Source organism: Engystomops pustulosus, chromosome 10, assembly GCF_040894005.1.
Source record: "Engystomops pustulosus chromosome 10, aEngPut4.maternal, whole genome shotgun sequence".
NCBI lineage: Eukaryota > Metazoa > Chordata > Amphibia > Anura > Leptodactylidae > Engystomops > Engystomops pustulosus.
In genome coordinates, this window is record NC_092420.1 from 6,479,035 (window position 1) to 6,491,648 (window position 12,614).

The following is a 12,614-nucleotide window of genomic DNA, read 5'->3' on the forward strand; positions in this document are numbered from 1 at the left end:
TGCTTGTTTGTTTTCAGTTCGGGCTCAATGACCTCATTCAAAGATGGAAGTTTCCTCCAATATGAATGCCTTATATTTAGCGATATCCGCGCCGATCATGTACACAACGCTCATAGTCTTGGACTGGGACCCGGCCGCAGCTGCCCGTGTAATCATCTGTTAGGATTTTTTTTATGGCTGCCTTAAAAAGGAACCTATAAAAATATGTGCCTGGAAAATAAGACAGACGTTTCCTTCCTGGCTAATAACAGGGCACAGATAAAAGTGACTGGAGGAAGGTCATTTACCCTGAGGACTAATGATATCTTATGATCAAAATGCTAAATCATTGCCAATTTTAGTAGGTGGTTTATAAACTGTTACCTACTAAAGCACAATCTGCCATCGCCCCTTAGATTTGAATGGAATAGCAGACGACCTGCCTGACTGCCATTACATTTAAAAGGGGGGACATGGAATCTCATTTTTTGGGGTCAGTTGAGGTCGCAGTAGTTGAAGGCCGGCGCCACACAGGGCGCTTTGTCTGCTCTTGGAAACGCCTGCGATCGGGAACGAGCCGCCGGTGTTTTGCGTTAATTTAACGCGAAACACCGGCGGCTCGTTCCCGAACGCAGGCGTTTCCATAGAAACGCCGATGCGATCAGGCCGAGGGCTGCCCCGGTGGGCGCTACTTTGTTTGCGTTTGCAAGCGCAGACAAAGCGCCCTGTGTGGCGCCGGCCGAAGGCTCACCGATCCTTAGATTGGGGTCCCATGATCTACCTTTTAAATGACGCAGGGGCTGGACATGATCACAGTGGCTTCATTGAACATTTTCGGGACGGAGACCTTCAGTGATCCCATAGTTGTATGCAGCCGCCACTTTCTTGACCACCATTTCATGTAAATCAAGAATCATATCCTTTGGCTAGTTTCAATCTTGCAAACCTCTTCTGAAAGGATTCCCGCGATAGGGTTTAAGGACTTAGGCTGCGGTCACACGTGGCGTTTTAAACCAGTTTTTGGCCTCTTTTGTTAAGCAGTCCGTTAAAAAAAAAACCCCATGACCGTTTTTGACCCGTTTTAATTAAGATAGTTGCTAAAATCAGTCAAAAACAGATGGGTTTTTTTTAACTGACTGCTTAAAAATGCCCCAAAAACCGGTTCAAAACCACCCGTTTTTGGCCCGTTTTTAAGCAGTCCGTTAAAAAACGCATGTGTTTTTTTGAAAACGCATCCATTTTTGACCGGTTTTAATTAAGATAATTGTGAAAACCGGTCAAAAACGGATGCGTTTTCAAAAAATTCATCAGATAATTTATGGATTTTTGGGAGTTCCGCTGGGATCCTTACATTGTTTTGTTTATGGTGTTTTTAGGAATAAAATGTGTGGATCCCAGGACCCCTAAATGTTTCTCCCAGCGACCCACCCATGTGCAACCCACTGCTGTCCAGCTGTTGTTAAGCTACAACTCCCAGGAACAATCCACTATCAGGACATGCTGGGAGTTGTTGTTTTACTGCAGCTGAAGGGCCATGGGGTAGAAAGCACTGACCTATCCACAGGTGCACTGAGCAGAGCAATTATTGCATCTCCATGGATCCTGGGATAGATGTTATGTCCTGGGGCAGGCTAGGCTGGGGTCAGGACAATACCACCTGGGGTATTGCTATTAAAGCCCCTGCTGTGCATGGTAATGTAATGTAATGCACTGCAGATCCACCATGAGTAAGGAGCTAATAACTGCTGCGGACAGGCCCAGAGTGTTTTCAGGAAGTTCCCAGATTCGTGGGCTGGATGGGCGTCTGGTTGCTGTCAGCGCGGAGCTCACACAGCAGCTGGATCACAGCGCTCCCTTCACTCCGTCCACACCTGAGACCACATGTGACAAGTACGAACTGAGGCTCAGTCTCCAAATGTTCCCTCTGAGCCGCCACCTGTTATTTCTGGACATTGAGGTCACAATTATTGCATTAGGTTTAGGATTGAACCATTAACCCCTTGTAATCCTATGAGTTAAAGGACAGAGGCAAATTCCAGGTGAGGTAGAGGAGGCCACTGGGGTGTCCTATAGTAAATATACAACTAAGTAACAACAACATTACTGATTTAAGATCTCTGCTTGCTGTCAGTGAATGTAAACATTCATGTTTGCATCCACAGATGGAAAGCTTGTAGTATTAGTTATCAGAGCTGAGGGTTTGTTACAGTCACATTTGGTCTAGTCTCCTGTCTGGATAGGTTTGTGCTCCAGTCTGTTTAGCTCCTAGTGGGTTGCCTTCCCTGGTTACAGGTTACTTATCCTGACCTTTACCCTCACTCTCTTATTATTCTTGTGTTTTCAAGGAACGGAAAAAGCGAGGAGACTCCAATGACGACTTATTCTTAGCAGACGTGTACACCTACCAGGGCAAGTTCCATGAGGCCGCCAAACTCTACAAGAGAGGGGGACAGGAGAGCCGAGCCCTCAATATGTACACAGACCTGCGCATGTTTGACTACGCCAAGGTACAGTGCACCCAGATAGACGGGTCATTCATGAGGGTGACACTAGCAGTACAGCACCACAAATCATGTGTATCACACATAGTGCAGCGGTGGCTCTCAGACCTCTAGTTCTTCTGGTCTTGATGGACTGGAAGTAATGGGGTTACATAAACTGTGAGGACGGAGGGTGAGACAATTGATGATCTCGGCAGGCATGTGCCATTCAGCAGGACATTACTACTACTAAAGCAAGGGATAGGTTCAGCACTCAAGTCTGCAGTATATCATAGTTTTTGGACTATAACACACACTTTACTATAAGATGCACCACAGATTTAGCTATGCCAAAAATGTAAAATTCCCTGTTGGTTACATACAAGCAACAGACACAGCTCCGTTACATCCATACACACACATACAGCTCTGCTACATCCATACGCTCACACTCAACTCTGCAACATCCATTCATTCACGTCCATTCATTCACATGCTGTTTGCATACATGCACTCACATTAACATACTCGGCACTACTATACACACATACAGCTCTGTTACATCCATACACACACATACAGCTCTGCTACATCCATTCATTCACATCCATTCATTCACATGCTGTTTGCATACATGCACTCACATTAACATACAGCACCACTATACACACATACACAAAAGAAAAGGCTTATCACTGCTATACACACATGAATACACTCTGCTCTTCTATATACACACAGGAACACACTCATCACTGCGATACACACACAGGAACACACACATCACTGCGATACAAACACAGGAACACACTGAGCACTGCGATATATACACAGGAACACACTGATCACTGCGATACACACACAGGAACACATTCAGCTCTTCCTTACATACACACAGAAACACACTCATCACTGCTATACACACACAGGAACACACTCATCACTGTGATACATACACAGGAACACACTCATCACTGCTATACACACACAGGAACACACTCATCACTGCTATACACACACAGGAACACACTCATCACTGCTATACACACACAGGAACACACTCATCACTGCTATACACACACAGGAACACACTCATCACTGCTATACACACACAGGAACACACTCATCACTGCTATACACACACAGGAACACACTCCTCACTGCTATACACACACAGGAACACACTCATCACTGCGATACATACACAGGAACACACTCATCACTGCGATACATACACAGGAACACACTCATCACTGCGATACATACACAGGAACACACTCATCTCTGCTATACACACACAGGAACACACTCATCTCTGCTATACACACACAGGATCACACTCATCGCTGCTATACACACACAGGAACACACTCATCGCTGCTATACACACACAGGAACACACTCATCGCTGCGATACACACACAGGAACACACTCATCGCTGCGATACACACACAGGAACACACTCATCGCTGCTATACACACACAGGAACACACTCATCGCTGCTATACACACACAGGAACACACTCATCGCTGCTATACACACACAGGAACACACTCCTCGCTGCTATACACACACAGGAACACACTCATCGCTGCTATACACACACAGGAACACACTCATCGCTGCTATACACACACAGGAACACACTCATCGCTGCTATACACACACAGGAACACACTCCTCGCTGCTATACACACACAGGAACACACTCATCGCTGCTATACACACACAGGAACACACTCATCGCTGCTATACACACACAGGAACACACTCATCGCTGCTATACACACACAGGAACACACTCATCGCTGCTATACACACACAGGAACACACTCATCGCTGCTATACACACACAGGAACACACTCATCGCTGCTATACACACACAGGAACACACTCATCGCTGCTATACACACACAGGAACACACTCATCACTGCTATACATACACAGGAAAACACTCAGCTTTTCTTTACATACACACAGGAACACACTTTGCAGTGCTATACATACACTCATTTTCTTCATACCAAGTCCCAGTCGCAAACTTCTTCTCTGGCCCCATCCCCTGGCAGCAGGAGGGGGGTTTAAGGACCTTGCAGTGATGCACGATGCTTGTGGTCATTGCTTCAGACACTCTAGGTCCTGCATTATTCATGTCAGGATGGCAGAGGGAGAGCACTGTGGAGGCTCTGCTCTCTCTGAGATTGGGTGAAATGCTTTATTAGTGCTTCACCCGATCTCTAGGGCAGCATTTGGGAGGCTCTGGCAGAGCTGAATCTTCCTGGCCTTTGGACTATAAGATGCAGGCAGATTTTAGTAAGGTTTTTTCTTGTTACAAAGCGTGTCTTATAGTCTGAAAAGTACGGGATGTGTTGTCACTTCTGGCGCAGCAGGGATGGAGAGCTGCTTTTATAGCAGAGGGCCCTCCAGAGCAATGAGAGCACCTGGAAACCCCTCTAATCACTTGCAGAAGCTTTTAACGTCTCCTCTGCCACCACTAGGGGGCTCTGTGAGGTCGGTATTGATCAGTTGATTGATCCATCGGGTTTAATGAAGTTGCAGTTACACTAACCCGTCATTTGCAGCGTGACCATTAGGCAGCGCCCCACTGATTGCTTCCCGCACGACCTGTGTCGTAGCCATAGTCCAGCACGTAGCCCGAGCCTTACTGAGCGCCTCGAGGTGACGGCTCGTGTCCTGGGCTGGCCTTTCCCCATTCATGTAGAGTAACACTCAGCACCTCCAGGCTCAGGACCTCCGCTTAGCAGGGGCAGCAGCATTATTTGGCACATTTCCCATCAGGGTCTTGGAGACGCTCAGACATTGAAGCTCGTATGAGGTGAGCTGAAACATGTACGACCTTCACTGACAAGTTACGTGTAATCCATCAGGGACACGTTTAGAAATGAATGGAGCAGCGTGAGGGAGATTTCTGTACAATTAGTTTAATATACAAAGAGAATAATTTACGTTAGGACACAGAGCAGGCCGGGTGTCCTAATGTCTCTGAGGAGAAGAAAGACCACATCTGTCTCCTCCTTAGCACCCAGTGGGTGCTGTGTAGAGAGTAAATACAGTAGCTGTGGACCCGGAGACCACCCCCTGGCATGGAATAGCTGCAAGTGACTAATGTCTCCATGTCTGTTCCCATTCACTAATCTGTCTTATATTTCAGGATTTTTTGGGATCTGGAGACCCAAAAGAGACAAAGACTCTGATCACCAAGCAGGCGGACTGGGCCCGAAATATCCGAGAACCAAAGACAGCAGCTGAGATGTATCTATCAGCAGGAGAACACATGAAAGCCATAGAGCTGAGCGGGGACCACGGCTGGGTAGAAATGTAAGTCTGTTTCCTGACCTTACTTTTAAGTCTAATTTCACTGTTGATGGAGAATATTGTAATCCATAAGCCAATTTAGTAATTCTACAATCACCGTCTTTAAAATGTCATGTATGTACACAGTGACTGCACCAGCAGCAGAATAGTGAGTGCAGCTCTGGGGTATAATACAGGATGTAACTCAGGATCAGTACAGGATAAGTAATGTCATGTATGTACACAGTGACTGCACCAGCAGCAGAATAGTGAGTGCAGCTCTGGGGTATAATACAGGATGTAACTCAGGATCAGTACAGGATAAGTAATGTCATGTATATACACAGTGACTGCACCAGCAGCAGAATAGTGAGTGCAGCTCTGGGGTATAATACAGGATGTAACTCAGGATCAGTACAGGATAAGTAATGTCATGTATGTACACAGTGACTGCACCAGCAGCAGAATAGTGAGTGCAGCTCTGGGGTATAATACAGGATGTAACTCAGGATCAGTACAGGATAAGTAATGTCATGTATGTACACAGTGACTGCACCAGCAGCAGAATGGTGAGTACAGCTCTGGGGTATAATACAGGATGTAACTCAGGATCAGTACAGGATAAGTAATGTCATGTATGTACACAGTGACTGCACCAGCAGCAGAATAGTGAGTGCAGCTCTGGGGTATAATACAGGATGTAACTCAGGATCAGTACAGGATAAGTAATGTCATGTATGTACACAATGACTGCACCAGCAGCAGAGTAGTGAGTGCAGCTCTGGGGTATAATACAGGATGTAACTCAGGATCAGTACAGGATAAGTAATGTCATGTATGTACACAGTGACTGCACCAGCAGCTGAATAGTGAGTGCACCTCTGGGGTATAATACAGGATGTAACTCAGGATCAGTACAGGATAAGTAATGTCATGTATGTACACACTGACTGTACCAGCAGCAGAATAGTGAGTGCAGCTCTGGTGTATAATACAGGATGTAACTCAGGATCAGTACAGGATAAGTAATGTCATGTATGTACACAGAGACTGCACCAGCAGCAGAATAGTGAGTGCAGCTCTGGAGTATAATGCAGGATCAGGCGGGATGGTGTTGGTGTTGTGCAGGGGGAGATGTATGTGTAATATCTGCTGTCAGTAGCAGGTTACACTCGGCCTCTTACATACTTGTAATGGTCCTTCATGTTATTAGATCCGTGCTGCAGGTTGGGTATAAGCTCATAGACCTCTGGGGACCTACACACTGAGCTGAGGTCCTATAATAATGGAGTGTGGGGGATAAGCTGGTGACAGGACACATGGGCAGGGCATTAAATTACCTAAGACTGAATGTGACTTTAATTTCCTGCCTTTCTACCTGCGTCGCTCCGGCCACATCCGATGCGTCCTCTGAGAGAATCCGTACAGAGAATAACGCCATGCGGACGGAGAAGCCGCGCTGCAGCTGCCGCTGACGTTTCTGGGTTATGTTTAGCCTTTTGTTTTGTTCGCTTATTACCTGGAAAAACAAGTTATATTAAGGCCGAGCAGGAAGAGGGATATTTGTAGCCATTCAGTGCAATAACAAAGCCGCGTCCTGTCCGGCTGCGTCTCTCTGCTCATCTCTTCCACTTCCAGGAGGAGATATTTCCCTGTGTGCAATCTCCGGACTTTAGGGGCTATTCCAAAGTGATGAGGTCTTCCTAGGATATACCATCCCTTTCTGATTGATGGTGGTCCAACTTGTGGATCCCTCGGTGCTGCTCACGTTGGACGGATTCAGTGTTATGGGTCTCCCTAGAGTTCTGGGTAATCAATAGACAATGATGCCCCGGACTCCAGAGACTGGCAATTAGAGGCTGCTCCCAATATCATTTGCATGGGGACTATGCAAAATGTGTAGCCTGCACCTATCATCTGAGCAGCTACTCTGAGTATGGAGAGCGGAGCTGCACTATAAAGCATAAGGTACGGAAGATGAATATGGTTCCCTGGATTCTGGTAGCTCTCTACCAGTGTATTTCTGTTAACCGTTCTTACACTGTTGACGCTGACAGAGAGTCCTTGCATCATATTTCTGTATGATGCAAGGACTCCCAGCCCTGTACAAGGTGTAGCTGCCCTGGCACTGAGCTGTGTACCTTACATCTATGGATTCCCCTTCTGATCCAGGCCTAGAGGGTTGCACTTTCACTCGTGTGATTTACAGATTTCCCTCTTCTCCTCTTAAAAACATCCTGGGAGATTTATAGGTGAATGCGAATGGCTGTAAAATTTAATAGCGGCTGAAGAACATGGAATTCCTGGTAGCAGTTTAGCAGCAGGGAGGGTGAAGCGCCCCGAAAACTAATGTATGTAACCAAGCAGCAGAGGCTGGATAGGGGAGTCTTACATATATACATATATATTGATACATTTTCCATATTTTCATGCATTGGATTTCATCCTAAATTCCCTGAAATTCTATTAATGGAAGAGACGGCTAAATAGAGGTGGACGATTTGCACGTGTTAGCGATATTTTAGGGTGAATTGTCCAATCTTATCTGCAGGCTGATCGATATAGCGAGAAAGCTGGACAAAGCCGAGAGGGAGCCGCTGTCCAAGTGCGCACATTATTTCAAGAAGCTGCAGCATCACGGCTACGCGGCCGAAACCTACATGAAGATCGGGGATCTGAAGGCGCTGGTCCTGCTGCACGTAGAAACACAACACTGGGAAGAGGTGAGTGCACGACCCTGATCAGAAAGGGGAAGTCAAGTAAGTGACATTCTCATAACACCAGGGCCACACAGTCACATAGGATGCATGGAGTTGTACTTGCATGGCCAGAACTATATGCAATTTTTCAGTTTTCTTCATTCGGTTACATTACAATGCAATTAGGCTGTGAATTGTGTGCATTTTAGGGTTCAGAAACCGTCTTCATTTGAATTATAAGGGCCATCTGCATTTGCTAAAATTTCCCTTAGGCTATATTCATACGGCCGATGTATATGTGGCTTATATACGTCCCCCATAGGCCGACATGGGCACCGTACCGTTCCGTGCCTGGGAGAAAGATAGGACATGTCCTATCATGCCCTGGAATACGGCACCGTGCACCATATATGGCTATGGAGAGGGGCGCGGGTGAGCAGCTATGCCGGGCGCTGATGTGTGCCCACCGTGCTACCATTCATGCCACGTTCGTGTGAATTCGCCATTAGGCTGTGTTTACACATCGGGACTCATGAGTCTCGCGCGCACTTTTGTTGGACTGTGCACCGTTTTCGGGGCTAAAACTGCTTGCACAGGTACTTAAGAAGGGTGTGTGGTGGGATTGTGGCGCACGCAACCCTTTTTGTGGTGCAGCAGCGCTGCCTCCATGCGACACAAATTAGGAGGCGGGCCATCGGACGGCCTGATGGATTTGGACTGAACAGAGGATTTAACTTTCAAATTGTGTCGCACAGTGCATTAAAGTCGGACAATGCACTTTCTGTGAACTCCGGTGATCGGTTAAGTAAATGTGCCACATAGGGGGTCATTTACTAAAGGCCCGATTCGCGTTTTCCCAACGTGTTACCCGAATATTTCCGATTTGCGCCGATTGTACCTGAATTGCCCCGGGATTTTGGCGCACGCGATCAGATTGTGGCGCATCGGCGCCGGCATACGCGCGACGGAAATCGGGGGGCGTGGCCGAACGAAAACCCGACGTATTCGGAAAAACCGCCGCATTTAATAACCGAAAATGTGTCTCTTGGCCAGCGCTTACCTTCACCTGGTCCAGCCCGGACCCGAATCCTGTTCAGAGAACGTGCCGCTGGATCGCGAATGGGCCGGGTAAGTAAATGTGCCCCATAGTGTTTGGAAAAGCATTTCAGGTGATATAAGGGGCTCGTACGTTTCCACTGAAAAACATGCAGTCGGAAGCAAGCACCACATGTTTTGCATTGTTTACGTGCAAGACTCGTGCTACTCGTTCCCAATCCTCTGTGTCTCGTGGGCCAGGCCCCTCTCCGTTCGCTCTCCATGTTTGAACGTGGCCTCGGGTTATATTTTTAACCAGAGGTTCTGCTGTCGTTTTACTATTAAACGAGCTGTGCTGCTTTTTTTCAGTAAATGTTTGGTTTTACTGTAATGTCTTGGTAAAACTATGCACAAACTGTACACGGTATAAAAGATGCTAATATGGAGCAGGTGAGTCCCATTTGTGCACAACCGGCTTTCATTTCTATGCTTGTCAAAAGTCCAGCAAGTTTGGATTTTTCTCTGTTGTCACAAGATCATCTTATAGGAGATCTACCATCAGGTTTACTGACTGTACACTCTACAATCTTACATGCTCATCCTTTACTTTCATCCTATACTTTACAAAGATGGCAATGTCTTTGTTAGCTTCAGGAACCCCTGGATTAGTGTAAAAAGATCCGCTATAAAAAATATACATATGAGCAGCAGACAGCACAACGTCAGGATCGACAGACGGGACCGGGCAGCAAAGTGCAGAGTAGGGAGCGTCTATACACAATCAGGTGGCGGAGCCAAAAGCCAGAGCTCCTGCGCCTCATATGCAGAGTTTTATAAAGAAAAGAAAGTCCAAGTCCGCACAGTCCAGACCACTGAAGTGCTGCCTGCGTTTTTCCCATTGCATATTTTTATAAAGACGGTTTTTTACATTAATCTTGAGATTCTTGAAGCTATCAAAGACATTGCCATCCCCTAGAGCAGTGATGGCGAACCTTTTAGTGACCGAGTGCCCAACCTACAACAAAGACCCGCCTATTTATCACAAAGTGCCCACACAGAAATGTAATATGTGATTTATACTCCCTTCTCTGTCACATCTTTCATTCATAACAGCATCTGAGAACACCAATAAAGCAGAAAATAGAAGAAATTTGGATGATCATTGTAGCTTTGCTCCAGGGTCCCATAAACAGGAAGAATTGTCAGGGCTGCGGCAGGAGCTACAATGATAATCGAGATCTGTCAACACTTTCCCACTCCACCAGTAGTCCCAGGTAGCACTGTTACCTTAAAATAGCTTTGTGCACAGCAAGTCCTGGGCTGCCTGGGACTGCAGGAAGATACCTGGAGTCCTCTCTGATGATGGCCTGAGTGCCCACAGAAAGGGCTCTGAGTGCCACCTCTGGCACCAGTGCCATAGGTTCGCCACCACTGCCCTAGAGTAAAGGACGAGCATGTAAGTTTGGACATCTACCTTCAGTAAACCTGGTGGTAAAGGTCCTTTTAAGCTTGCGATTTAGGAGCCAGACCCCATTTACAATCGTTACTTGTACAGTACTGTCGCAGAGGTGTTTGTGGTCTTAGTGTTACATGGTCAGTGATGACAGTTTCTACTAAATGGCTATTGGAACAATTAACTACATTCTCCCAGTGCTCGGGTAGGAGACTTGCAAAGGACAATGAATGAATGTATTCCTTACTATACAACACTTCTGTATTCTGCTGGATGACCCTGTGCTTACAGTATCAATGTCTATTTGTAGGCATTTTCTTTAGTAGAGAAATATCCAGAATACAAGGACGAGGTCTATGTCCCATATGCCCAGTGGCTGGCAGAGAATGACCGCTTTGAAGAGGCCCAGAAAGGTATTCAGTGTCCTGTGACTCTATCACACTGCGGAGGGTATAGATGTGTATGGTGCGGCGGCCGCTCCTCTCATTGGTGTCCACTTCTCACTGTGTCTGTCTTTCTTTTTTAATAGCCTTCCACAAAGCCGGCCGCCAGGATGAAGCTGTCAGGGTGCTCGAGCAGCTTACCCACAATGCCGTAGTGGAAAGCAGATTTAATGACGCATCTTATTACTACTGGATGCTGTCCATGCAGTGTCTTGATATTGCACAAGGTGAGAAGGTGTCCTTAGGCTGTGATCAGTGACAGTACAGTGGGCTGTCACATGCACATCCCATAAGCCGTAGCTCTGAGCATTGCACATGTGTGGCCTCTGGTTACATGTTATACGTGCATCAAGATTAATGATGGAGTCCTGGATGTTTAGGACTTAAACCCCCTTTACACTTCCCATTCACTCAACATAAAGTGAGATGTAAGAGATTGTTTGTTGCCCTTCAGTGATGTTCCAGCGCGGTTCATTAATAACAGATCTGGTGGACATAACAATCTGCAGGTTTTACTGGGAGCTTCATGTTGTGTTAATTCCTTCCTGTAGATAATGAGGAGAAGCAGGACTCCATGCTGCAAAAGTTTCACTACTTCCAGCATCTGGCTGAACTCTACCATGCCTACCACTCCATCCAGAGATACACGGTGAGTAAGGGGTCACAGCCGAATAACTACAACCCTCAGCATCATCACTCCCCTGAGCATCCATGGATTGCTCAGGTTCTCCAATCCCACAGTGTAGACCCTGTGGTCACTATTTACACTGGCAGCTGGGCAGGTATTGTCAGCGATCACATGACTGCTGCGTCCAATCAGTATTCACTGTAGGGATAGTGCTTAAGCGTAGCAGCCATGTGACCCCCAATACTTATGGTCTAGGAACCAGCGCAAGGTGAGTAGACATTCCTTTGCATCAGGGGTTTACCTGTGAACCTGGAACGCCCCTTTAATAGATTCTAAAAGCTATAAAAGTGTCCTGATCCTCTTTTATTGAGGAGATTTTGGATTTATTATTATCATCTGTTTTATTTCAGGACGAACCCTTCAGTTCTCACTTACCAGAAACGTTATTCAATATTTCCAGATTCCTGCTTCACAGTCTGACCAAAGAAAGTCCTTTGGGAATATCCAAAGTGTATCCTTTATTTCAGTTCTTGTTATCCGGGCGTCCCAGTTATTAATTCCCGAGTCCTATCATGAG

The 12,614-nt window shown here is 46.4% G+C and overlaps 1 protein-coding gene across 2 annotated transcripts in view; it reads left to right on the forward strand.

The window, feature by feature from the left end:
- Positions 1-12,614, forward strand: part of IFT122 (intraflagellar transport 122) — a 41,009-nt gene that overhangs the window by 11,144 nt on the left and 17,251 nt on the right. For both annotated transcript variants that reach the window (XM_072128753.1, XM_072128754.1), the window contains exons 17-23: positions 2,325-2,486; positions 5,637-5,803; positions 8,331-8,502; positions 11,277-11,379; positions 11,496-11,636; positions 11,961-12,058; positions 12,448-12,548. In XM_072128753.1, coding sequence (XP_071984854.1) covers positions 2,325-2,486; positions 5,637-5,803; positions 8,331-8,502; positions 11,277-11,379; positions 11,496-11,636; positions 11,961-12,058; positions 12,448-12,548 — 944 coding nt within the window. The remainder of the gene's footprint in view (positions 1-2,324; positions 2,487-5,636; positions 5,804-8,330; positions 8,503-11,276; positions 11,380-11,495; positions 11,637-11,960; positions 12,059-12,447; positions 12,549-12,614) is intronic.